The sequence below is a fragment of the Gadus morhua genome, chromosome 6 (assembly GCF_902167405.1).
Source record: "Gadus morhua chromosome 6, gadMor3.0, whole genome shotgun sequence".
NCBI lineage: Eukaryota > Metazoa > Chordata > Actinopteri > Gadiformes > Gadidae > Gadus > Gadus morhua.
This window is the reverse complement of record NC_044053.1, coordinates 9387777-9412690: the sequence shown is the minus strand read 5'-3', so window position 1 is coordinate 9412690 and position 24914 is coordinate 9387777. Positions and strand designations below refer to the sequence as shown.

The 24914-nt window shown below is 41.2% G+C and overlaps 1 protein-coding gene and 1 long non-coding RNA gene across 4 annotated transcripts; one reads left to right on the top strand and one right to left on the bottom strand.

Moving 5' to 3' along the window:
* Positions 1–4571: 4571 nt before the first annotated feature.
* On the top strand, positions 4572–23553 carry si:ch211-225b11.1 (sodium- and chloride-dependent GABA transporter ine). Of its 3 annotated transcripts, XM_030358912.1 has the most exons (14): positions 4572–5239; positions 8981–9115; positions 10477–10595; positions 12317–12527; positions 12918–13050; positions 13414–13548; positions 13716–13819; positions 14120–14244; positions 15971–16083; positions 18651–18791; positions 19618–19717; positions 21403–21503; positions 21817–21984; positions 22445–23553. In XM_030358912.1, the coding sequence occupies exons 2-14, from the start codon at positions 9099–9101 to the stop codon at positions 22550–22552; spliced, it is 1575 nt and encodes a 524-aa protein (XP_030214772.1). In that variant the 5' UTR covers positions 4572–5239; positions 8981–9098; the 3' UTR covers positions 22553–23553. The 3 variants fall into 3 exon arrangements, with proteins under 3 accessions (XP_030214772.1, XP_030214771.1, XP_030214773.1); XM_030358911.1 differs by lacking the exon at positions 10477–10595 and having other exon boundaries at positions 4573–5239; XM_030358913.1 differs by lacking the exons at positions 4572–5239; positions 8981–9115 and having other exon boundaries at positions 9131–10595.
* On the bottom strand, positions 8371–11491 carry LOC115545599 (uncharacterized). Its single transcript, XR_003977129.1, has 2 exons — positions 11173–11491; positions 8371–8623 (listed from the first exon to the last, which is right to left on the bottom strand). It is a non-coding gene; the product is annotated as an uncharacterized LOC115545599 (long non-coding RNA).
* Positions 23554–24914: the final 1361 nt, after the last annotated feature.

The following is a 24914-nucleotide window of genomic DNA, read 5'->3' as shown; positions in this document are numbered from 1 at the left end:
GAGAAGAGAAGTCTAAATATGTTTTAACAGCCATGAAGGCATTAGTTGGGAAATCAAGGTAGACAGCCTTTTTAAAGATGTGGAGCTGACAGAAGGCAAAAGAAAAATAAACATGCCTGCCTTTTTAAAAAGATCCAAGTCTAACAAAGTGTTACTATAGTCAAACTTGGTCCAGAAGGCTTATCAAGGCTATTTTCTAGCCATGAGAGCAGGAGGCCTTGAATTTATTTGGCGAACAATAAGTAAACAGCCTAAATTCTAGAGGTACAACACCAGGCCTGTTTTAATCAAGGTATTTGCGTAGTCATCTGAGCTGTTGTGTAAAGTGTTATTTTATGTAACTTAGACATTTCTTCTTCTGACGTAATAGGCCGACATGTTTTTGTGGAGCAACCCGGAAGTTTGGGTTCACTTTGTTTTCGCTGATGAATCCATTACAAAGGTTCATTTAATATATACATTTGCAGAAAATAACCAACGCATTTAAAGTTAGCAAAGTGCATTTTAATGCTGATGGCCCATGCAGGCCATCAGGAGCAACAAAAGCTTTCCCGTTGGCCCGTCCTGATTATTGGCCCGCAAGCCACAGATAATAAAGAAAAGTCGCACGCAGTCACGCTACTGAACTCAGAAGCAGCCAGGCCAGTTTTTCTAGTTGCGGAGACACAATTTCATGGTCGTTGTCGGCGGGGCAGCAGGAACAAAGAGGGATAGGATCAAAATGCAGACTGGGACTAAGAAAATGTAACAAGAAACTCAAAATATCCATCTACAGGCCGAAAAAACACTTACATTTGGGAACCACAAGGAACAATGGACATGAGAAAAACAAAGAACTGCCAAGGGAACAAAGGAGGTGAACTAGTATCAATGGGGACAGAGTGATCGGGGAATACGTTGCGGGTGGGAAGGTAGACAAGGACCCAGGAGTGGAATGAGTTGATTGCAGGCTGGAGATGTAAGCTGAGGGAAAAAGTCTATGGACATCAGGTGGACAGGGGGAGAACAAACACTAAACAAAATAAGTTAAAGACATGACACACAATAGTTTGATAATGAACAACTGTCAAGCATGGTGCTTGAAGATGGATGGTGAAAATGATGGAAAATTGGGAACTGGCATCACTATAAATTTCCTGCCCAATGCAAGTGATGCCGGATTAACCATTAGGGCAACTGGTCACTTGCCAATGGGCACAGGACATCTAAGGGGCCCTGGCCTGGAAACCGTCAACTTATATGTTAGATCATGTTTTAAACTTATTTGCAACCCGTTTGATCAAAATATTTTAAATCACGTAAAAAACAATGTTTGTAGCTGCCTGCACAAATGCCTGCCGTCGGCTGTAGCGGCGGGCGACAAAAAAACATAAAATATAACATTATCTTGATTTTAAAATGTATGTAAAGTTACGAAAGCCAGATATAATTAGCTTTGTGGGCGGTTCTATGGCGATGTCGCTATTTTACCGGCGCAAAAAATAACTCTTGCGCCTGGCGCAAATCTAAAAAGGGTTGGTCTGAAGTAGCCTAATTACCCGTAGGTGTGCTTTGGGCGTAACGTACAATAAACCAATGAGAGTGCAAGCTCCCATCCCCTTTAAGAGCCATGAGCGCATTTGAATCTGACAAGTTGATATTTTGACAGCGCGTCTGCAGTCTCCGATGAGACAGATGCACATGAATTTCAAACTTCAAATGGCTCAGTTTATGGGCAAATAATATGGCCTTATTCACACATGGAATAAGGTTTTCTTCCACAACTTCCACAACAGAAATACTGAGTCCTCAAATAAATTTCGGCAAAGAAATCTTATATGATATAACATATGATATGCGGTAACTGTGGTTCTATTTAAGGATATACGCAATACATTATAAACATAGTTTCTTATCAGTATTGCATGCATTATCGTTATCGACTTGTGTTCCTAATATGCATGTGTCCCCCCGTTAATATACATTGCCATGGACTCTATTATGCGTTACGTGTTTAGTTTGCATGTGTTTAAACAGATGGACGCACACACACGCGCCCATATTCATTAATTATTTTACACATACACACACGCGCACCCGCATTCATTCGTTCTTTTTAACACTCACTCGCGGTTAAACAATGTTTTCTCACGATCAAATACTCATCAATCCTAAAAGTTATGGGCATGTCCATTGTCTGTGTCAAGAAAATATGTGTTTGCTGTATGGTGTTTGCAGATGCATTGATTTAAAAGTACAACTTATTACCGCTGTATCAGCTGTTCTTTCCAAAATAATTTACCAAGAATGTGTGGCTAGGTAGATGAGAGAAGCAACGTGTGTGCGCGAGGTGCACAAGCAACATTATGCATGCGCCCTTAAAATAGCATCGGAACATCGCGCCACTGACTTTAAACCAGGTATTTCCTGGTTTGTGGCGCAAGTGGTTTCCGCAACGGCAAAATAGCACCAGGGAACGTTTGTGCCAGAACCTCCTCCTCCTTTTGCCGAACCGCCCCTTGGGGCGCAATATCATTCCCTAATTTTTTCTCTTTTTAGGGAAAAGAGCTCTGTGCCAGTTGCAAACTAGCAACGACACATGCGCCAAGGATTAAGTCAATTGAGCCGGATGCAAGATAGGGCCCTCAATGTTAAAAGAAGAGAAAAGATAATAATAATTCATATAGTGTTAATGTGAGATGTTGTGCATGGGTTTACATATGTTAAGTCAAGAAGGCCAGTGTGCTTAGATCACCTGTTAAAAGAAGAGAAAATATACAAATAATAAGGCCTAATAGATGTGTGCTAATGTCAGATGTTGTGCATGGATTTAAGCTAGACCAGGGTCACCTGTTAAACAAAAGGAAAATCTATAAGACTTAAAAGACATGTATTAGGCCTAATATGAAATGCTTTGAATGAGTTATTCACATATAGTCTGGAATGCCAGTGTGTCGTTAGGCTCACCTTTAAAAGCAAATATAGGCCATTAGACCTAATAATTAAATAGTTTGTGTATTCATGAGTTCAGTCTTGAAAGGAGGCCAGTTGTAAGGCCCATTTGTTAAAATAAAATACTATGCATATAAAGTAGTGCATCAACATCAAATGTTGAATTGTGAATCAATAAACATGATCTTTACTTTGAGCTACATGCAACAGTGTAGCCAATGGTTTACTTTTACTTAATACACACTAATTGCCTGCTTCATGGCTGATGATAATATCACATTTGAGCATTTAAAAAATAATCTCTGGTTTTAAATTAGGGCTTCCCTAGCTGTCTGCTTTATTCCTCTGTTGCAGCCAGAAGGAAATTGATTGGCTACATATTGGAACATTTAATAATTACTCTGTTGCCACCAAGTTCTGTGAAAGATTCATTGTAAAAAGTTATGTTGAAAATGTGTGCATCGATTTTATCTCTTGAATTGTGCTGAGGCTATTGTAAATGCATACATCTCCACTGAGCCATGCAGAAGCCTGATCGAATAGAAGTATAGGCAATATGCTGTTGATGATAACGACTTTTCGTTTGTTGCTTTGTGGCAGGGGTGGGGGGGCCCTTGAGTCTTGTTGCCCAAGGCACAGGAAATTGTTAATCCGGCCCTGGATGCCGCCTCCGAAATGTGACTAAGGAGTCCGAACTGATTAGCATATCTGTTGTATGTATTTGGGATTTGGGAACACTTATAGATATAAAAGGTAGATTTAGGTTTTATATTTAACATATAATTCATATTTTATATATGAGAAAATCGCATTACAATTTGGAGGGGTGCTTATTTGCTAAATCTAAAAAAATATGCAAAACTCGTGGTCAATCTGGAAGGGAAGCACGTCTTTAGCAGCAACACGACTTTAGCAGCAAGACGAGCAGCAATACGTCCCCCCAGGCGCATACTTCAAATATACAAACATGTCTTATTTATTTCTCGAGCCTGGGCAAGCATTCCTTATTAGAGTTTGACAGGTAAAGGTTTTCACACCTTGTTGAAGCGTGCGTGTTAAGTGAAACCGGATCGTAGCATGACGTGATGCCACAACTTGATACACACACGACACGTGTATGTTACATCGGCTATTTCCTCCATATCATTTGTATTATTTTATATTGGGTTTAAGATTGGGATTTGTGTTTTATTATGAATTGGATGGACGATTAGGAAAAAATAAAAAACAAACATGACGGACACAGAGACAGAGAGAGAAACAGAGAGACAGCAGACAGAGAAAGAGAGAGAGAGAGAGAGAGAGAGAGAGAGAGAGAGAGAGAGAGAGAGAGAGAGAGAGAGAGAGAGAGAGAGAGAGAGAGAGAGAGAGAGAGAGAGAGAGAGAGAGAGAGAGAGAGAGAGAGAGAGAGCGAGCGAGCGAGAGAGAGAGAGGAGGGGGGAGAGGGAGAAGGCGGGGATGCGAGAGAGGAAAAACTATAATTAAAATGAAATATTACTTATTATTATATTTACCGTAGGCCTGCTTTCTTGTGATTCTATACAATTATTGATTATGCTTAAACATTGATACATCTGTTCATTGGCATGCACCAAAGTGGGCAGTGGTTGGACTTGATCGTTTTTGTTCCTTTAAGCTTTCCGTACTGTTCAATTTAAAAGGGCAAGCGAGCTACACGAGAGACATTATGTATTGCTTATTACAACGCTGTTACATGTGGGAGTTATGGAAACAGTTGTCAGCGCGGAGCCACTGGAGACACAATAGCAGTAGGCCTATATAACATATCGTTCCTTAATCACTAGTAATGTCTTGCTGGATTTAGGTAGTTGAGATTCACCTTTCTATAGTCGTCGCCGCATCGTGTGCATCTTTTGAGGTTGTCCAAGACTTGAATAAATGAGGTGAAGCCGGGTCTTATATCATTGGCTAATCGATTGAATCGACCGGCAGTAGTTAATTGAATGCTCTATCAGCTTCTGATATCCCCACTTTCACCTCGTCCCCGCCTACGCGGATGGTGTGTACGCGTTTAGCGTATAAATTACAACACAAATGGGTCTCGGAGCTGAAAACACAATATCCAGAGGCAAGGTATCAGCTGCTTCCATCGAAGTGTATCTAGATCAAACAGACGCGCTTCCAGGAACCGACCCCCGGCGGCTGGACAACACCATGCCCGAGAAGGCTGAAGAAGAACGACCCACTTGGGGTCGGAACCTGGAGTTCATCCTGGCGTCGGTGGGCTACGCGGTGGGACTCGGCAACGTGTGGCGGTTCCCCTACCTTTGTTACAGGAGCGGTGGAGGTAAGGTCGAGGTAGCCTAAACAGGCCTAACAATACAACGAGATGCACAGTTCCTAGGATGAAATCAGGGGACATTTTTGAGTTGTTTTTGTTTATATATAGGCTAGATATCAGCAAATTCAGATTTAGTCAATTATGGTAGAGTGAATTTAGTGAAGGATTGGGCAGTACATGCTCAAAGAATAACTCTTAAGCGTTGGTAAACCTGCCAAAAACATTGACACGTTAATTGATAATCGTATAAAGTTGATAGATGTGTTTGCCTATCAGATTGACATGAGAGAAACATGATACCAATTACCGACTGTGTATCAATTAATAATCATGAGAAAGATAGAAGCCTTTTCCCCTGTTCAAAATCTATATATATTTACAGGAATCATCTATTTTTCAATCGTGGGCAGTGGCGGCTGGTGATCAAAAATGTTGGTGGGGCAGAGTAATAGACAGGGGGTCTGGGGTCTGGGTCCCCCCCCCCCCCCCCCATAAAAAAATTGAATTTACTAGATTTGATTTCCTGTATTCTGGTGCATTTTGGGGATGGCCACTACCTATTACCTATTTACCTACTATCTATTCAGATTCATAGCCTACATCCTGACTTGCAGGGCCTGGACAAGCTTACACTGCATACACAGACCTACTTTATGGCCATTCCACCAGCCATTGCTATTTTACCCATTGTTGTTATTTTGATATTGAGACAAATCATGATCACTGTCTAAGTGTCCATTTTTTGTGAGTCTCAATGTCTACTTCAAATGCAGTTAGAAATATGGGACAGTTGCTTCATTTTGTTTCTACAGGCCGAAAGACTAAATTAATATGTAACTTACATGCTCCTTTTAAGTGTAACACTGCTTGGGGAGTCCAATTCCTCCACTGAAAAGGGTGGGAAGTGCTTACAACTCTCTGCTAGTTAGCGATCTATCTCTTCTCTACATGTAGTTGTGTTGCGCGAATGCTGCTGAGGGAGATAGCCTATTTGATTGATTCGCTAAATTGTCCAATCATGTTGTGTTAACAGAAAAGAAACGCGATACCATTGGCCTGGGGCGCACACTGGTGCGACCCGAGGGCGAATCCTCTTGCGCCAATGAAAAGCTGTCTCTGCTTGCTAGACAGCAAAAAGTTAGCAAGCTTACATTGACTTCAACGTGGCCGGCGCCCCTGATTTGGAGGAGGGCTTTATTTCGAATGACCAATAACTAGCCTAGCACAAATCATTGACGTCCAGACGCATTTAAATGGTTGCTGGCAGTGACAAGTATCTCACACAATTAAACGAGGATAAACGCTATGGATTTTTGTTGATTTATTTTGTATTGATAAAAGTTGGTTAATAGTTGGCTAATCTGGCTGAGCGGAAATGGACAGCGTCTAGCGCTAGGGTCGGATTCCACCGCTAATCCTCCCCTTCCTGTTGCTGGCTTTCCCGTATTGTGCTCCCCCTCAAACTCGGAAACTAGTCAGTATGGCGAGTTTTGAAGAGGACTTTGACGGCGCTGTAAAGCTAGCATGTTTGGCTCTTTCCGTCGAAAATGGCAAAGAACTTCAAAAGATTTGCTTACAGCCTTTGCTGAGGAAGAAAGATGTTCTTGCACTATTTCGGATGGACACCGCTGCTGCTTCCCGGGGTTAGCCCCGCCCTAGACGATTGTGATTGGTTTAAAGAAATAAAAACAGATCAGCCCAGTTTCCCCCCGGATAGACGGCTTTAAATATCGTGGTTCCAGACAAATACCTGCTGTAGTTTGGTCTGGCTTTGCGAGACTGGCGCTTGGCAGCTATATTCAAGTGAATATTTCACGGAGGGGCGGCGCCCTAGCACCCTCTATTGACCCACCGCCATTCGTGGGAACTATCAATACGCTATTTCGTATGGTCTTGTTTAGTTAAAAATACATGTTTATTATCTCCAAACGTCGATGTCTGTCTGTCTGCCGGCCTGTCGTCTGTCTTTCAATCTGAATTCAGAGAATGAACAATTGTCAGTTCAGTTACCATGGCGACTACTGCTCAACAAAAATGTACAAATTGTTTTCCACTGCCGACTTCCCACCTCCGACCATTGACAAACGCAGCATGACCCTTCACATGTTTGTGATGTGCTTTGCCTGTGTAGTAAATGCTCTAGTCAATTGATGGTATCGGATAGCAGCATAGACTTGCAGACTCAATGATACCCGGTACTGCATTTTAGGCGGTATCTGAAGCGTTTTACGCTACTGGTGTTGGCATCGGAACAACTCTAAAATCAAACCGGTCCCCGTTCTTCGTTACTAGGATCTATTATGCAATATAAACATCTTAGTTCTATTCTGAGGTTTGCTCATAAGTTCATTAATTGTTGCCTCATCTAAAGTGTAAAATGTGTTTTCTGTGGCTCAGTATCTATGCTTGTCCCCCAGCCTAAATATTAACGATGTCCTCTAGACAAGGCGCCACAATGTCTTTCTACCTTAAGTCCATCAATAACTGTGAGTCGGTTCGGATGGAAGCATCAACTTAATTACTAGTTTTGTTACATTTCCAGTTGCTTGCTTCACGGTAGGGACTCATTGCCTCAGGAACCATCCACCTTCTCATTGATTTAATAAAAATGCAATGTCATCAGGATGACTCACCACTACCTGTTAGCGGTGACAAACATTGTGGGTGTGCCTACATCGCAAACACGTGCATAGTAGCAGCTGTTCAGATTGTCATCGTTCATTTAGCGGTAAGCCGTTGAATTATAATGAAACACGGTTATTACCATAACTATGATAATATTTGATGGGAGTCCTTACATCACTGTCATATATTACACTTAAATCTTGTTTAACGTATAATATATATATATTTTAAATGTATTGATTAAGCGCAGCCTCCAAAATACATTTGCTTTCTCTAAGTCTATGCAATTATTTTAACCAATAAAAAACGCAATTCTAAACACAATACCATAGAATGCAAATTCTGGATTGGGCTGTTTTAACAAGCACTTGTAGGCTATATCTGTTCTAGCCTCAGGTTTCAACACATAAATCGCAATGTTTCAAAAAAGTGAGGCTCAAGGTAGTTTCTGCCTCAAAAAAGGAAGCTTGCAAAGACTTGCAAAACAAACCCAAAAGAAAACAAGAACATACGTTTATATACATTTAATGTTACTCTTTCCTGTATTTACAGAGGCAATTTCCTCTTGCTCATCATGATTCAGCAAATATTCAGACGATGTCTTCCCATGGCACTTCAGTTAGTGGAAGATTTGGTGTTGGACTTTGATGGGGTTTTTAGATAGTAGTCGTGCTGACAACATCAGGCTGGCTGTAGTAATTCAGGAGAGGGAGCAAGTTGTCTTGCTACTGGAAAGTTGGTGGTTCAGTCCTGTCGATTTGAAACCTGGTGGGAGTGTGGGAATTGGAGGCATTAAGCTGGAAAAGCACAAAATACAATATTCACCAGACGCTTGTCGAAACTTTTAAACGAGGGCCATCACACATCTATCTGTGATAAACAACCCAGCTACGAGCAGCTGATAATGTAATTGTGCATGCCACTCATAATATGAGGCCTAAAAGTCACCATACTGTAACTCTGCAAGTCAATGGAAGCGGATAACTTGGAGCAAATGCTAACTGAGCCAACTCCTTGGCTCAGTTAGGAGCTCAGTGCACGCACAATTGACCTCATCTTTAACCATGAACTTGTTGCATGCCTTAATACAATGCTTTTGCAATTTCTATCCAACGGTTTCAGGTGCCTTTCTCATTCCCTACTTTACCATGCTGCTCTTGTGCGGCATCCCTCTTCTGTTCATGGAGTTTGCTATTGGACAGTACACACGCCTTGGCCCTGTGCATGCCCTGGCTAAAATATGCCCCCTGCTGAAAGGTGAGTCACTTCAAATGCAAAGCCTCCTTACACGTCACAATCTGTACATTTAGTTTCATAGTCAGGTCCCTTGATGTTCAAAACAATAAAATAACCAATGGGCTTTTTGGATATTGATTAAAAAAAAGAACGCTGTTTGTGGTATTCTACCTGTTCAAATATAGGGTTATCACTAGTCACTCCCTTCTCACCACCTGATTAGAAACAATACCAAGCTGAAACTATCGGTAAAGGTGTTCTCACCTTTAACACGGTCGACAATATTTGCTTTGATAAATATTTAACCATACATGCAACCAGTGTCCAAAAAACCTAGAACTACTAGTAGAGTGGTGTATTTGTATCTGCCAGAGAGGAATATCTATCAGGAATTAACATTGGACCATGCATAAAACATTAGTTATCATATATTGTATCTAAATGCAGTATTGGCAGAAACACAATTCCATTTTTGATTGTCTGCCCCACCATTTCTATGCAGAATATAACGACAATAGCACTCTTTTGACAATAAATCCCATACAAACATACCATGAGACCATAATCTCCAGGCAGATATTGTTGGTTATCGTTGTATTAAGCATCAACATTATATAAACAAAAATGGAATGTGTGAATGTTAATTGCATTAAATGAGACATGCTTTATCTGGCATACAAAAAAAAAATCCAAAACCCCAATGGAAACTAGGCGGAAAGAGTGTGTAGTTTAAAACGTGACGCAGCTTTTACTTCTTTGCCACCTACAGAGTTTGTTATGATCGTTCAAAAAAGCCATGTTATTTCCCATGAACAATTGACAGAGGGAACCGGCAGCCTAGGAGGCTGGATGTATTCTTCATAGGTCTATTTCACAGGACTTTGATATGTTCTTTCTTTTTTTCAAAGGTCGGAATAAATGAATGTTTTATGAACAATGTTTGTTTACTTATGTTTGGTTTTCATCAACTGAAAAATGTATTACTTTCAAAAGATCAGTTGATGGCTGAGAACCTGTTGGAAAGTTGTTGGTAGAATCATTACTTATTTCGCCTAGGCATGTTTATATACGTTTAGATCAGAAATTGAGCGTTGTGAACCCACAACTCTCTGTTGTCATTGTTAAATGGAAGCATAGTTAATCCAAAAGTCCCTATACAATGATACTCTTTTAGCAACAACGCCATCACTGTAGGGCGTGAGTCATGCACACACCCCATGAGTATAGAACCAAATTACGCACAGTCATGCACAGTCAGATGGTCGGATATGATCTACTTTCCCAACCTAACAAGAACACAGCCATCAACATGTACCCCCTTATCCCCATTCTAAATTGATGTGGCTTTCTATCTGGTGCTAACAAACCATTTTTCTCCATAGTTGTTTCTCCTTTGAGACAGAGATATTCTACCCGGTCAAAACGTATTGGTTCCGTCCCTTGATTAATCCAATCATTTGTGCCTGGTTAATTCTCTGTGCTAGCAAATGGACAAAAGCAGGTAGTTATTTCAGAATATTTTTTTAAAATGTATTGTGACCATGCATTATACATGTTGAAGGCTTATATTTGTATCACATGATTATTACTTGTAACAAAATGCATTTTTTGCCTTTAATTCATGAAAAGTGTTGAATTTGGAAGGTTGTGGTCATATGGCCATCTGATGTTCTCATTGAAGCCTGTTTTTACAAATTGGAAAAGATGACAATGCAAATCAAATATATTGATACTAAAGGTCATATTATGTAGGTCCTCAATACGTTACCTGTGAATAATCATGAACCATAATACACTTCAGAGACTCTGATTACAGTGGAGGACACTTTGGTTGTTTAGTTATGGTTATGTAGATGTAAAATCCCCTATGGAATAGTGATTTTAAGGCTGCTAATTACTAGACCGGAACGAAGGTGTCTAATCCTCTAATGGCACCCCATATATCCCATCATATGTTGTCATAGCAGCCATGATCATAACCTCAACCTCCAAACTTTATTTTTACTTTGTCTCACAGTAGCCAAATGTGTAGTAATTCACATACCATTTAAAGTAGTCAAGAATTCTACCTTACTTACCTTGTAGCTCTGTCTACGTTGTTTGAAAAAATATGTTTCAATGCAAGCTTATTTACCCTTCAGACACTAAGGCCAATTAGAATGCTTGACTACAGGCAGGAATCCACTGCTTTAGTTGCTAAGCTGCTACCCCTGTCTAAACTAAACTAACTGGCTTTTTAGCTGGGTCCAAAAGAACAAACTGTTGGACAGAAAAAAACAAACAAAAACCATTCCGCCACCTACAGTGTCTGGCTGCTCCGCATATTGGATCGACTCAATGTGAACAACGCAGTGATCACAAAGGGCAGTGAGCCTGTCGCAGCCTGTGGACAGTTGGTTCTGGCTAATCTTGGAGCTCAGGGATGGGTTTAGTTAGGGGCGCGATCATTATGCTATCGTAGAGCTTGTTTTCCACTTACTCCTTCCTCTCTAAATCCAACAGCGTAGGGACCAATGGAGCGGGGCATTCCTGCCTTTCACTATTCAACATGAAAATATTTTGATAGCAGGGCCACATTTTCGGGATACTTAACAATCGGTGTGCTTTGTTTTCATCTAGGAATTGGGTCAAAAGCTGACTCAAGGTCATGCCTAATGGATAAACAACGTTTGAAATTATTCCAAAATCACAATGGATGTTTTTTTGGAATGTTAACAAATTTGATTTATTGATTGCCGTTGGGATGTCAATTGAATTTTGTAAGACCAAAGGATGCTTCCAAAATAAAATATCTACCCTAACTTTAGGGACAAGCAGGAAAACTCTTGAGCTTGAACTTGAAAGCGGCTATGTAGCATAATGTACTTTGTAACCTTTTTTTCATTCTCAAACCTATACTATAATCTTTAACAGACTTGTGAAATAACTTCTTAAATTCCTTATCATTCATACTCAATTACTCAATACTCAATAAATTATTGATGACATCATATTCATAGTAATGACTCAGCATTTACTCAAAACGCTCACCCTAAATGACCTAACTGTAGTTCCTGAGATGAAAGATATTGCATAACCTTTTTCCCAAGCCAGGTAAAACATGATGTGTCCATGAAAAGCTCATATGTGCCAAATTACCAAATATTGTGCAATAGCCAATCACATGCATGGAAACTTACCAGGCTTCCCCCCCCCCCCCCCCCTCCTCGTTTCAATTTACAGGTGTGGGTGTGGCCACCACCGTCATATCCTTCTTGATGTGTACATACTACAACGTCATCATTACCTGGGCATTGTATTACTTCCTCAACTCCTTCTGGACAACCCTGCCTTGGCAGTCCTGCAACAATAGCTGGAATGCTGTTGAAAACTGCTCAAGTGGTCTCACTGGCAACGCCTCTAACCTGCAGTCAGCCAGCCAGCAGTTCTTTGAGTAAGGAATGGATCTTGTCATGTTTGTCCAACGTTTTGTTCGGCTGTTAAATGTCACTGAACTGATATTTGGTATGGGAGAAAGATTCCTCCCCCAAAGGATGGGGTTGTGGTTAGGGTGTTTGACAAAAAGCCCAAAAGTAGGGAGTTCAAACTCCAAAGACCGCAGCCTACAGGCTTCTATGAGTAAGACACCATACTGCCATCTGCTCAGTCATGGATTAAACAAAACACCAATTAAATCTGTTGGTTTGGATGTCTGCTAAATAGCTTAATTACAATTCCACTACAAAATATAAGCAGGATCAAACATACGTTATTTTCTCGGTAGATTGGTCTTTAAAAACGCTATGAACAATTTCTGTATTTTCATACATGTTATGTCTCTCAGTCGGAAGCTTCTGGAGAAGACGGATGGCATCGAGGAGGCCGGTGGTGTCCGCTGGGAGCTGTTTGGCCTGCTCCTTGTGGCCTGGGCCATCGTCTATCTGTGCATCTTCAAGGGCGTCAAGTCTACCGGCAAGGTCAGAGCCCCTTCTCCATCAATCTAGGACTAGATACTCAATGTTTATTACATACGATTTCATGTGAATAACAATGTGTTTGTTCCGTCATTATTATTTTCATAATAATTATTATTCATAATGTCTACTATTATTATGATATTCATATTATTTCGAATAATAATGACACAATTATTATAGTATTTACCGTTACTGTTATTATTGTGGTAATATTTCTTACGATTATTTAAGCTTATTTGGACAGTGTTCATACTTTCTTCCCACATTGCTCTTCAAAAGCTTAGAAAAAAGTATTTTGGCTAATACTAATAGAGAACAATGCACACGCATGACAGCTGTTTCCCCTTTGTTGGTGCCGAGCAGGTGGTGTACTTCACAGCACTGTTCCCGTACTTTGTGCTGTTCGCCTTGTTAATAAACAACGTGCAACTCCCTGGAGCAGTCAATGGCATTATCTACTTCCTGACCCCTGTCTGGGGAAAGCTGTTGGAAGTCCAGGTGAGGTGATCGATCTGTTGAACTCGTTTTGAGCCTCTTTAGTATCATCTTTCTTTGAGTAGTTGTAGGTGGTGCCCTAGCATGTGATGCTGTAGTCAACAGCAATGACATCCTTGGGCCCCATGACAGCATCATAAAACGGCTGACCTTCCATGTCCTTGCGGCAGGTGTGGGTGAATGCCGCGGCCCAGGTGTTTAACTCCATCGGTATTGGATTTGGCTCCATGATCTCGTTGGCTAGTTACAACAAGTTCAACAACAACATCCTCCGGTATGTTGAATATCAGGGCCCAGAGTAAACATACCGGTTTGGTATGTGGACAGTTTTTTGGGGACTTTTACTTCCCGAAAAAATGAGTTTGACTTCTAGTCAAACGTGTGTCGCCAAATCTATGTTTGAAAGACAAATGAGAGTTTAAATGTGTTTTATCGCCAGTTTTATTTTCACAAACAAAGGAATTTTTCATGGTGTGTTTGTGATATAGTCAAGAAAAGATGTATCACGAAGATCCAAAAATAATCGATATTACATGTAAATAATTTCCTTTTCTTTCTTAATTCCTTCCTATAGGGACACTCTAATCGTTGCGCTCACTAATTCGGCAACGAGTATACTAGCTGGATTTGTGATATTTTCCGCCATCGGCTACATGGCTCACGTCCATAACCTGCCGGTGGATGACATTGCTACAGATGGTGAGTGTGAAGAGAGAGTAAGGGTGCACTCACACTAGGCCATCTGGCCGTGGCCGTGGCCGTTTACACACCTAACCGTGCTCAAATCTGCCAGTGTGAGTGTGGCCGTTCTGGCCAGGCCAGGCCAACTTGGCCACTTGGGAGAGGTGTGCTGCTACGGTACGGGCCGCCACGTCGCAGATGCTAATGAGCCGACACGTGCACACGCACGGCTACGCAACCTGAGCTGGATGACGTATAGTCCATGCGACGACCATGGACATAATTAACGCGACGAGCCTTCTTTCCCATTAAACGGTAAACATGGCGTCAAGCGGTTCAACTGTTGGTTCACGTTGGTCCCATAGAGAAGTCGAGCGTCTGTTAGCCATTTGGGCAGACGATGCTATTCAGGCACAGTTGGTGAAGAACTGTGTTCTCTGTGTTGTTGTCCATTGTTGTTAAAACTCTGACTGGCGGCAGACTTTATATGGTCCATGCAGCGGACGCTTGGTGATGACGTGTTACGACGTGATGACGTATGTAAGAGCCTACCGTGGCCAGGCCACAGTTGCGACGGCCATCGGCCACGGCCAGATGGCCTAGTGTGAGTGCAGGCCATAGAACAATGGGGCCAGTTGAGCACGGTTAGGTGTGAAAACGGCCAACGGCCACGGCCAGATGGCCTAGTGTGAGTGCACCCTAAGCCAGTTGTTGTGAAAGGTGTGTACTTGCTTGGATCCCTCTCAATAGCAGGCTCTTTGTTGGCATTCTATAGGTTCTGTCTCTCTGTTGGGATGGGTTTCACCAGCTAGTGTCCATAGCTTAAACTGTAGCTACAACTCAAGGCACTAGATGCTGCTAATGGGAAACTGACAGGTTTGAGTAACTGTTTTCATTAAAGATTAAGTACTACTACACGTGAGACGGAACAAGAGCTAGTAAAGCATCCATTCCAACTGAAAGAAAAACAAACGTAACCAGATATTTGTTTGAAAATAGAAACCTATGTGAGGCTGACAGGACATTAGAACCCCCCCAAAAAATAACAAATGGATTTGTTCCGAGTAGAACCAGAATACTTTATATTGCTCAAAGTGTTAATTTTCATCAGTAAAACAAGATCAACCATCAAAAAGTGTGTTGTGCCTGTGTTTATCTGTTTCGAATGGCATCAAGGCACCCACTGTTTAAACCCTTGACCGAAGAAAATGCTATTTAGCCCTGTGAAGATGCGTGAGCAGGACGCAAGGATGCAAATGAAAGAACAAGAATGTATTATTAACAAGGTCTGGGTGTCAACTGCATGCTTCTTTTGCCCTGCTCAAGGCCTTATGATTAACTGCACCCACTAATTATTGATCAGCCGAAGAGCTTATTTTCCGCTTCGTCTCAGTGTAACATTCCTGGCGTTCTTTGTGTACGTCATTTTGGTTGGATGGTTTTGTATTTCTTTATTCTGCGGGTTCAACACCTCCGCTCTGGTATCCGTTCTCTGGTGTGATCTCTCCTTTAGAGCAAGGGGTTGGGTTTAACTATGTCTAACAGAGTTCTAAGTGTCTCAGTCTCTGTGTCTGTGGCTCCCTTTAACTGTGACTGAAACTGTATCTGCATCTGGGTCTTAGCTGCTTTGTTTAGAGCCTGGGTTTGCAACTGTGTCTGTGCTGTGTATCCTGGCCCTAGCCTGGGGTTTGTTTGTTGAGGCCCCAACATGTAGTTTTTAACTCTGTTTGTCCTGTGTTTCTAGGCCCTGGCCTGGTGTTTGTGGTGTATCCAGAAGTCTTCTCCACCATGCCTGTACCCCAGTTATGGGCTGCACTCTTCTTCCTGATGCTGCTTTGTCTCGGACTTGATAGCCAGGTTTGTGTGTGTAGCTCAGTGGATCCCAACCTTTTGGGGCCATTTCTTCCAAGTTGTGGTTAAAGTTGTTTGCACGTGCAAATCATTAAAGTGTCACTTTGATTCAGCCCAAAATCAAACACTTTTTGAGAAAGATATTGTTTTGAGCTGAGGGTTCTTGGTAGAAGGGAGGTTATCCTCATTGTTTCGACCCCTGGCAACTTTAAGATTTTTAGTACCTTTTTAGTAGCCTTTTTTACCTTTTTTTTTTAACCTTTTTAGTAGCCTAGCGTTGTCATGTGTGAGCATTTAAATGAGCGATGTTGTATATGATATGCGCCACACACAGTGGCGTTATCCTACAGTGTCCGAGACAAGGAAGCAGAAGCATCTCTCAGATGCTTATGACGCATCCAGACACACAGTGGCGGGATACTATAATCGTCCGAGATGCTTAACCCCCTCTAGGAGGGCACCGTCAACAACCGCTACCCAGCTGACGTCGAAGAGTATACTAACTAAGGCCCTTTGACGTCACGAAAGGAACCCCAACTGTTTCGGAGTAGTGTGGAACGTTTACAAACTGGTCAGCAGAGACTGGCAAAAACAAAGGATATTCATATGTGGCAGATAAATGGCAGGGTTTCCCACAGCACTTTACAGCTTAGGCGGCCGCATGAGCAACACACAGCTGCCGCCTAACTACATCATTAAAAAACCCGGAAAACATGATGTTCTTGTTTCAGTGGTTATTGTGACAATGTTGTCTAGCACTTTACTTTTAAATATTTGTATCGTTAAAATTGCACAACCTCCTTCACTGTTCTTGGTTCCGTTATTTTGACGATGTCGTTTGCAACCCCCCCGTTCTGACAGCAAACCCCACCACCTTAACTAACAATTTATGCCGCAAACCCTGAATGGTAAATGAAATGCATTTATATAGCGCTTTTCCAACCAGCGGCCACTCAAAGTACTTTGCAATTATTGCCTAACATTCACCCATTCATGCAAACATCCCAGCATGGAAAAACACTAAGAGTCTTCTGTGCCACCAGTATGTAATAATATTTAGGCTTGGGACCAAGGCAGAATCACCCAGAGAGATTCAGATATAGACAAAGCATCTATTTGGTTTGTTCAGGGACAGATTGGCCTGAAGAATCTGCCCAGTTTTCTTCAGGGCTTTGATTGCATGATATGTGAATGGCAAATGCACGAGAGTGTCTTATACAAAGGTAGAGAATCTTCAGACAAGGATATTGATAAGTAAGATGAAGATACATAGCAATAATCCCAGAATAACAAACATGACGGTGGTCATGTTTGTTTCATAATGGGAGGACTCCTGTAGCGAACCGTGACTCTTATACCATGACCCTCTGACCCCCTTTCCCCATCGCGAAAAAACTAGACCACCAGTTTATCTTACTGTGTCCTCTCTATAGTACTGCAAAAGGTACCTCTGATAATTCCAACTAAGTGAAAGAAAAAACAAATACGCTAGTCCAGCCATAGCAATGCAACGAGCAAACAGTACAGAGGGAGTGAGAGTTATCATCCAAACTACAAACAGATATCTCTTAAGCAAAATGCAAATCCTCCTGTGTTACGTGTTTTAAGCACATAAGCTGCCCCCACATAGCCCCAAGGAAGCAGTCCGTTGAGAGCCCCGGGGAAAGCCCCGGGGCTAGAAGAGGCTCTGCTGTTTGTCGCTCACACGCGTGTTCAACACAATATCCCCTCCTTTTGCTTCATAGTTACCATACCGAAATACTTTAACACCTGACGCATAATCACATCATCACACAAGCTTTGTGTGCACTTCATACTTGTATATCCTTATACATAGACAACGGCCTGGGGTGCAGAGCGTGTGACAGGGTATCGCGATAGTTGATGGGTATCAAGATAGTTGATGGAGTTGAAATGGCTTTCGAAAGGTTTGGTTTTCTGAACCAATTTTAGCCCATGTGTGAGTCTCTCTGTTATTAATTCCAACTTTTTATTAAGAGTTAACCTATTTGTTTCTGTAGATAACAAATCAGAAACAATGTCCTTCTCACCAGCGATTACGTTACTCGCGGCGGCTGGCAACGTGAAGTAAACCAAGGCACGCCCATAAGCCTATACCCAGTTTATTGGATTCGTGTCCCTCACAGCGGGCAGAACATGTCACGTAGCTGGCGATAACGAAGCCCGACCATTAAGAGGAAAGATATGCTTCGTAAATTTTACTGAAACTAGTCTCATTGAATTACTATTACTCAACCTCTGTGAAAGATAGTTGGCCAACCAATCACAGAGCTGCATAGCATTTTCCCCCCCAGTCAAAAGCATTCTGATGCTGACAAAGGGGCTTATATAAGACTTTATATATAGGGCATATATATATATAATATCTCAACCTCTTAAAAAACATATTTTTACATTGATACAAAAAGAAGAAGCAGTGGTTGAGGCGGAAAAGTATGTTTTGGAATATACTTCCTCAGACTATTTTTATTTTTATTTGCGCTGGTGAATTTTTAATCAATCTCTTCCATATGATAACAATCCCTCTCCATGTCCCTGCCCCTGTCTTGCAGTTCTCCATGGCGGAGGTGGCCGTCACCTACGTCGTGGATGAGTTTGGGGTCAAGGTGCTGCGCATCTTCAAGAGGAGGGAGCTGCTGGTGCTGGCCGTCTGCTCGGCGTGCTTTCTCTTCGGCATCCCACACATTACCAGGGTGAGCTGAAGGACAGACCCCCTCGCCTCGTCTTTACTTCATATTCTCCAGAGCTATGGGACCTATTCACCTAGAGGCCATCATGGTTCTATCTTAGTTCTAAACACATTCATCTGCAGAGACCTATATACATAGAGCCGCATTGACTACTTCAAACTGTTGCTGCGATACCGCAACGTCGCCGCCATGTTCGCAAGGCTGTAAGACTGGCCTGTGAACAGGTCAGTCAAAGTGCTTTTTTTTTTTAAAAAGCACTTCATCCACTTTATCTGAAAATTTAAATTAATATAAAAACTAAATCACTGACCAAATCGGTGGAGCACAAGTTCTGTCCTCCACCGATTTAGTCAGTGATTTAGTTTTTATATTAATTTTAAATCCTATTATATATATTTTATTTTAAATAAAATAAATACTATATTTCTTACTCGCTGATCCCAAATTAATGAAGTAGGAATACGAATAGAAGTTGGTTGAGATTTGTAACTGAGCCAAAGGCCAATGCGGCATTATCTCATTATATATTTATTGAACTTGAACCGTAACCAGTGATATGAGGGCACCTTTGTTTGACTTGCCATGACGCATGTGTGAAAAGGAGCTATCGTGGGAGCTAGCTCACCTTAGCTTTGGATGGATTGTGTATCATTCGCGTTCGGATGTGTTTGTCTCACTAACGATGGAATATTAGGAACTTCCGTTGTTGTTGTTTATGTTGTTGTTCGTTTTTGCCAACTGTTTGTGTGGATTTACAATTGCCCCTTGAAACAAATAAGGAGCTCTGCCATTCTCTCTCCCACGTCTTCTCTCACTGTGTCTCTCTCAGGGGGGCATCTATGTGTTCCAGCTCATGGATCACTACACTGCCGTGGTCTCCCTGATGTTCCTAGCCTTCTTTGAAGTGTTGGCAGTCTGCTGGATCTTTGGTACTACACATTCGTTCATTCTCATCATTTTTCTCACTCTCTCTCCCTCACACGCTCGCCATTGCTTTTTTTTTTTGGTTAGGTTAATTTTTTTATATAAAGATGGAGTTAATAACAGGAAGTCCCACATCTGAGCTAAAATTAGTTCAGAAAACCAAAGCTTTTGAAAGGCGTTCAAACTCCACTAACTATCAAGATAACTGGAGCAAAAGCTTTACTGTTGGTGTTTGATTTGTCTTCTGTCACGCGTTGTGAAGCCCCATGCCGTTGTCTATATATATATAGTTCTTTATATATGTCTATATATTCTACTGAAGTGCACACACAGCTTGTGGGATGATGATGATGATTATTTGTCAGAAGGATTTGCATTTCGCTAAAGAGATAGCTTATTTTAGTTTTGGTGATAACTCTCACGCTCTCCGTGCTGTTATCTCATTGAGAAAACCTCAAGACCTAGGGAAAAGAATAGTTTGTGAGTCTAGGGGGCTGTGGCCGGATGCTCCGGTGACGTCTACCAGATGGCAGCATCGTGAAATGTAGCCTATTGTGATTTTCCGCGCTTTCCTAAGGCATCGTGTGAGGCAGATGCTTTGCAGTAAGGGGAGGTGGCAGCCAATTACACAACCCCCCCCCCCCCAACCCCCCTCCTCCTGCTGCTTCCTGATATCAGCAATAGCAATAGCCTCCCCTCAATGTACACCCTCTAAAAGTGCTTTGTTTTCGGCCGCTGACATGATCACATTGTTGTGTCCTCACCCTAATGGAATTGAATCCTAGAGAGAAATATAACTTTTCTCTTTGTTAGTGTGTCCAAACAAATCTGCTTATAACACTCCTAATAACAATCTGAGTCAGTCAGTGGCAAAACAAACACTTTCAGAGGACAGACATTGACAGGCCGCCACTGCTCCATAGGAAATGGCTGAAGCTGACTCTCTAGAGTTATCCTTTGAAAACTTGCTTGTAGAACTGTTACTATAATTAGAAACGGCTCAACTCCTCATATGTTTGTTTGTCTAGCTTTTTATAGGTGTACAACTTTAGTTGTCATGTGTACTGCATGGTATAGCCCAATGGCTCCCAACCTTAGATTTCTGGCGTACAACTAAATTGTTATCAAGACCTCATATGCCAACGGTACATATTTATGAATACACATGCAGCGGCTGAGCAAATAGTGCCCTCATCTAATCTATACAGAATTATTACTTTAAGAAAGGCCATGGCCAGATGGAAACAGTTGAAGGAAATCCCAGCAATGCTGCTAATGCCCTGAGTAGGTTTATTTAGCAAAGAAAAAAATGAAGACAAAACATTGATGGAAAACATTACAATGGAAAACATATGATGGGACTTACAAAGCGACAGTATTTTTTTTAATAATAGCAAGCTATAATATTATATTTACTGAACAAAGAGAATTATATATGTATACATTATATATTCATTTAAAGAATATAATCCACCTGCAGTACCCTCATGTACCACCAGTGTTAAGCGTAACACAGGTTGAAAAACTCTGGTGTAGTCATTCAGGATCTCTCTCTCGCTCTGTCTCTATCTCTTTCTCCTCTTTTTTTTTAGTTCTTGTTAATTTATTTATTAATAAACTGTACGTTTTTTTTTATATACAAATGTTATTATTTCAAAGCATTTTGTTAATAAGTAGGTTTTTGTTCCAGGGGTGAGTCGAATCTCAAAAATGATAAGGACGATGCTTGGGAAAGAACCAAACCTCTTTTTCCGGCTAAACTGGATGGTGGCCACCCCCCTCCTGGTGCTGGTGAGTCATTTATTAGCTCCTTCACGATTTATAGGTTTGGGTGTCAGACACCTAACCAAAAGGTTATTTGGTCAAACCCCAGAATCAGCAGTATAACCTGTTGGCCCCCCTGAGCACGAAGCCTTACCCCTACCTCCTAAATAGTGTCTCAAGTTCAGGTGGCTTATTGTCCCTGAGTGGGAAAATGTTTTGCAGCCAGGGTCACAGTACATAAACAAAGCACACACAGCACGACAACAAGAAAACCTTCACTATAAGCTGCTGTGAATAAAAGCAACGTCATGCCTCAATAATAAAAACAACGCTATCGCAGGTCATCCTGGTGTCCAGCATCGCGCAGTACAGCCCGGCACACTACGGAAAGTACGTGTTCCCTGCCTGGGCGAACGTGGTGGGCTGGGGGATCTCCCTGCTCTCCATCGTGTGCATCCCCCTGGGAGCTCTGCAGGAGATCTGGAGGAACGAGGGCACCTTGCTTCAGGTAACCACCGCTCCACCAAACACCAAACCAAACGCTCACACTCTTCACTCTCTCCGCAACACCTGCTTCTACCACCGCACAGAGATGTGGGACCGGCCTTGTCCCGTTTTTCTTTGTCGTCGCGTGACTTGCAGTCATTTTTGAGTTTCTCGTCTGTTCAAACACTTTTAATCCCCTCAATGTGGATGTCTCTCTGCATTGACCTGTGCCAAAGAAGTGGGAACAAGCTTAACCCTGACGTTGAACCTGTAATATTGGTTAATTTATCATATATGTCAGCAGTCTACCCTTTGTGTGTGTGTGTGTGTGTGTGTGTGTGTGTGTGTGTGTGTGTGTGTGTGTGTGTGTGTGTGTGTGTGTGTGTGTGTGTGTGTGTGTGTGTGTGTGTGTAAGTTTGTATGTATGTTGGTATGCTATGTTTGTATACTTGTTTCTGAAACCTCCATTTAACATTCCGCAGAGAATAAAACATGCATTAAAGCCAACCATAGACCTGGATGCTGAAGATGACCACCCAGAGGAGAAGAAATTAAAGTTCCCATTGATAACCATCAATAGCCATGATTGATTTGACACTGGTGAACCAAGCTGTGCTGGGTTAGTATGCATCAAACATAGTTTTAATATGTTCGTCAACTGGCATCCATATGCAGAGAGCTCAATTTACATAATTTGTTTTTAGGTTAAGGGTCATTTGGTTTTAGGTTTCTATGGGAGTAATGTTAACTTTTTGGTTATTTTCATTAGCAAAATATATTGAATGCCATTTGTGTTTATATATATTATATATATAAGCTAATTGTAACTTTTTGAACTTTTTCTCATGCCGTTTTGATTACCAAGTGGCCCTTTAACAGATTCATTAGGTCAAGGCTAAGCCTACTGAGTCTTCTTTTATGATTCTTTTGTACTGGGCATTTCACCGCAAGGTTGAATTTTAGCCAATTAGGGAACCTTTTATCTTGTGCCATTACGTTGAATTGGCCTAACAGGGAGGTAATCCAGGAGATTGCCCCCTCTGCTTTTTTATTCATTTGTTTTGCACCTTCCCATGATCCATGACCTAGATCTGCTCCGTATCTTCCAGGGTTCTTGAAGAGAGATAAGCACTGAATATTGTTTTAAATACTCACATCTGTATTTGCAAAGGTCAAACAATGTCTCTAAAATGTGTTATACCAAAGAAATTAAGTTATAAAATGTATATCGGGTTCGGAATTATGGAATAACATTTGGATCACTGTACTACTGCCGCTAGATTATGTTATGGATAAACCATGAAATGATACGCCTTATGGCCATTTACTCTGTTGTACTATGGCATAACATGATAAATAAGTCTTTCTTTAGAGCAAATTATAATTTTATGTTAAATATTATCAACTAAAGCTTTGTGCAATTTATGATGCAAGCCTTTTCTTTTCACTGTTTTACATTTTTGAAAAACCTACGTTCGCTGCTTAGGAGTTTATATTCACTTAAGTGCCTTAATTCTAGAATATTGATCTTTTCATACATACCTGAATGACAATATTTAGTAAATATTTAATAAAATATGATGGAATATTGCATGTTTTTTACGTGTTTGATTTTGATTTTTGTAATCAAAATGGATTTGGAGATTTGAATGGGTCTAAATGAACATGTTTACTAATTGACTTTACAAAAGAGGTTTGTTTTTTACTATTTTACTATACATAAAATAAGCTGTTTTAAATTTCATGTCCTTATTATGTGAGCATAATAAGAGACAATTATGAAATTCACATGTTAAGATTCTGCAAGCTGCTGTAACTAAGGGGCAATAATAAAAATAATAATTATCTATATTTGTGTATATATGTATATGTATGTGTATGTATATGTATGTGTATGTATATATATATAATGTATATGTATACATATGTATAGTACTGAATATCTTACTATTAAAGCTTTTTTAATAGTCAATTGTGTGTAATTTTTTTAACGAGTCCTACCCATCCAAATAGCTATTTGTAATCAGGACATAGGAAGTTGGTTCTCTTCTATCATGGACCTATTAAAGTCTAATAGGTCCATGGTTAAAGTCTTCTATACCATATTGCACTTCCATGTGTCTATAGTAGCCCAGAAGGGACAAACAGCTCGAGCAACCACATCTTTTGCATTTTAAGCAACCCTAATCGCTACTTGTAAGGTATGACCTAGTTGTACAGACTTAGCAACAAATTAAAATGCATAAATCGATCAATTAACTTCATCACCTGACCCTTGGTTTATCGATGCTGTCATGGACAATGACATCATTTTGAAAGTACATAATGGCACCTAAAAGGCATGCCAGCTTATCCTAGGCCATTGGAATGGTAGGGATAGTCAGTTGGTTGCAATCTGCAACCTCACCGCTAGATGCCACTCAATCGTACACACTCTTTAAATATGAACTGGTAGGCCGAATCATCTTTCCCCCGGCCCCGGCCCCTCCCTCCACTTTTACCTCTACTGCTTGTTTACTGACAAGGGCTTGGGGTTCAGAGCTCGGTCCAATGGTCGCTTTCCTAAATTAAGGGCCCAGGGGTTGAGGTTCAGTGAACATCTAAGAAAGTTCCAGGTTAGGAGAAGGTAAGGTTTAGCCTCTCAAGGGGAGAGCTCAGGACTTCTCTAGTGAACAGTTAACACACTCAACTGCAGTGGTACGTTCCTTTCCTTAACCTATTTGTGGGTTGGATAGAGTCCTGTAAAGAGTAGCCTACCCGTCTGGTCCCTGGGAGGAAGTAGGTTTTTTTCCGGGCTGATGTAATGGGAAAATATTATTTTCACATTCCGTTTCTCTAGCTGCCTTTTGTATTGGCCTGTTTTCTTGACCCCCTGGGGACCGTCGAGAAGCGAAGGGTTTCCATCTGATAAGGCACGGCTTCGAACCTCTTTTCGGGCTGATTTTCCATGCA

What these genes read in the sequence shown, in the direction of transcription:
- si:ch211-225b11.1 (XM_030358911.1), top strand. Translation starts at nt 4,987, where the DNA reads ATGGGTCTCGGAGCTGAAAACACAATATCCAGAGGCAAGGTATCAGCT. An exon ending in GTCTCGGACTTGATAGCCAG is followed by an intron (nt 16,084 to 18,650) that starts GTTTGTGTGTGT and finishes CCTGTCTTGCAG; the next exon opens with TTCTCCATGGCGGAGGTGGC. An exon ending in CCACCCCCCTCCTGGTGCTG is followed by an intron (nt 21,504 to 21,816) that starts GTGAGTCATTTA and finishes ACGCTATCGCAG; the next exon opens with GTCATCCTGGTGTCCAGCAT.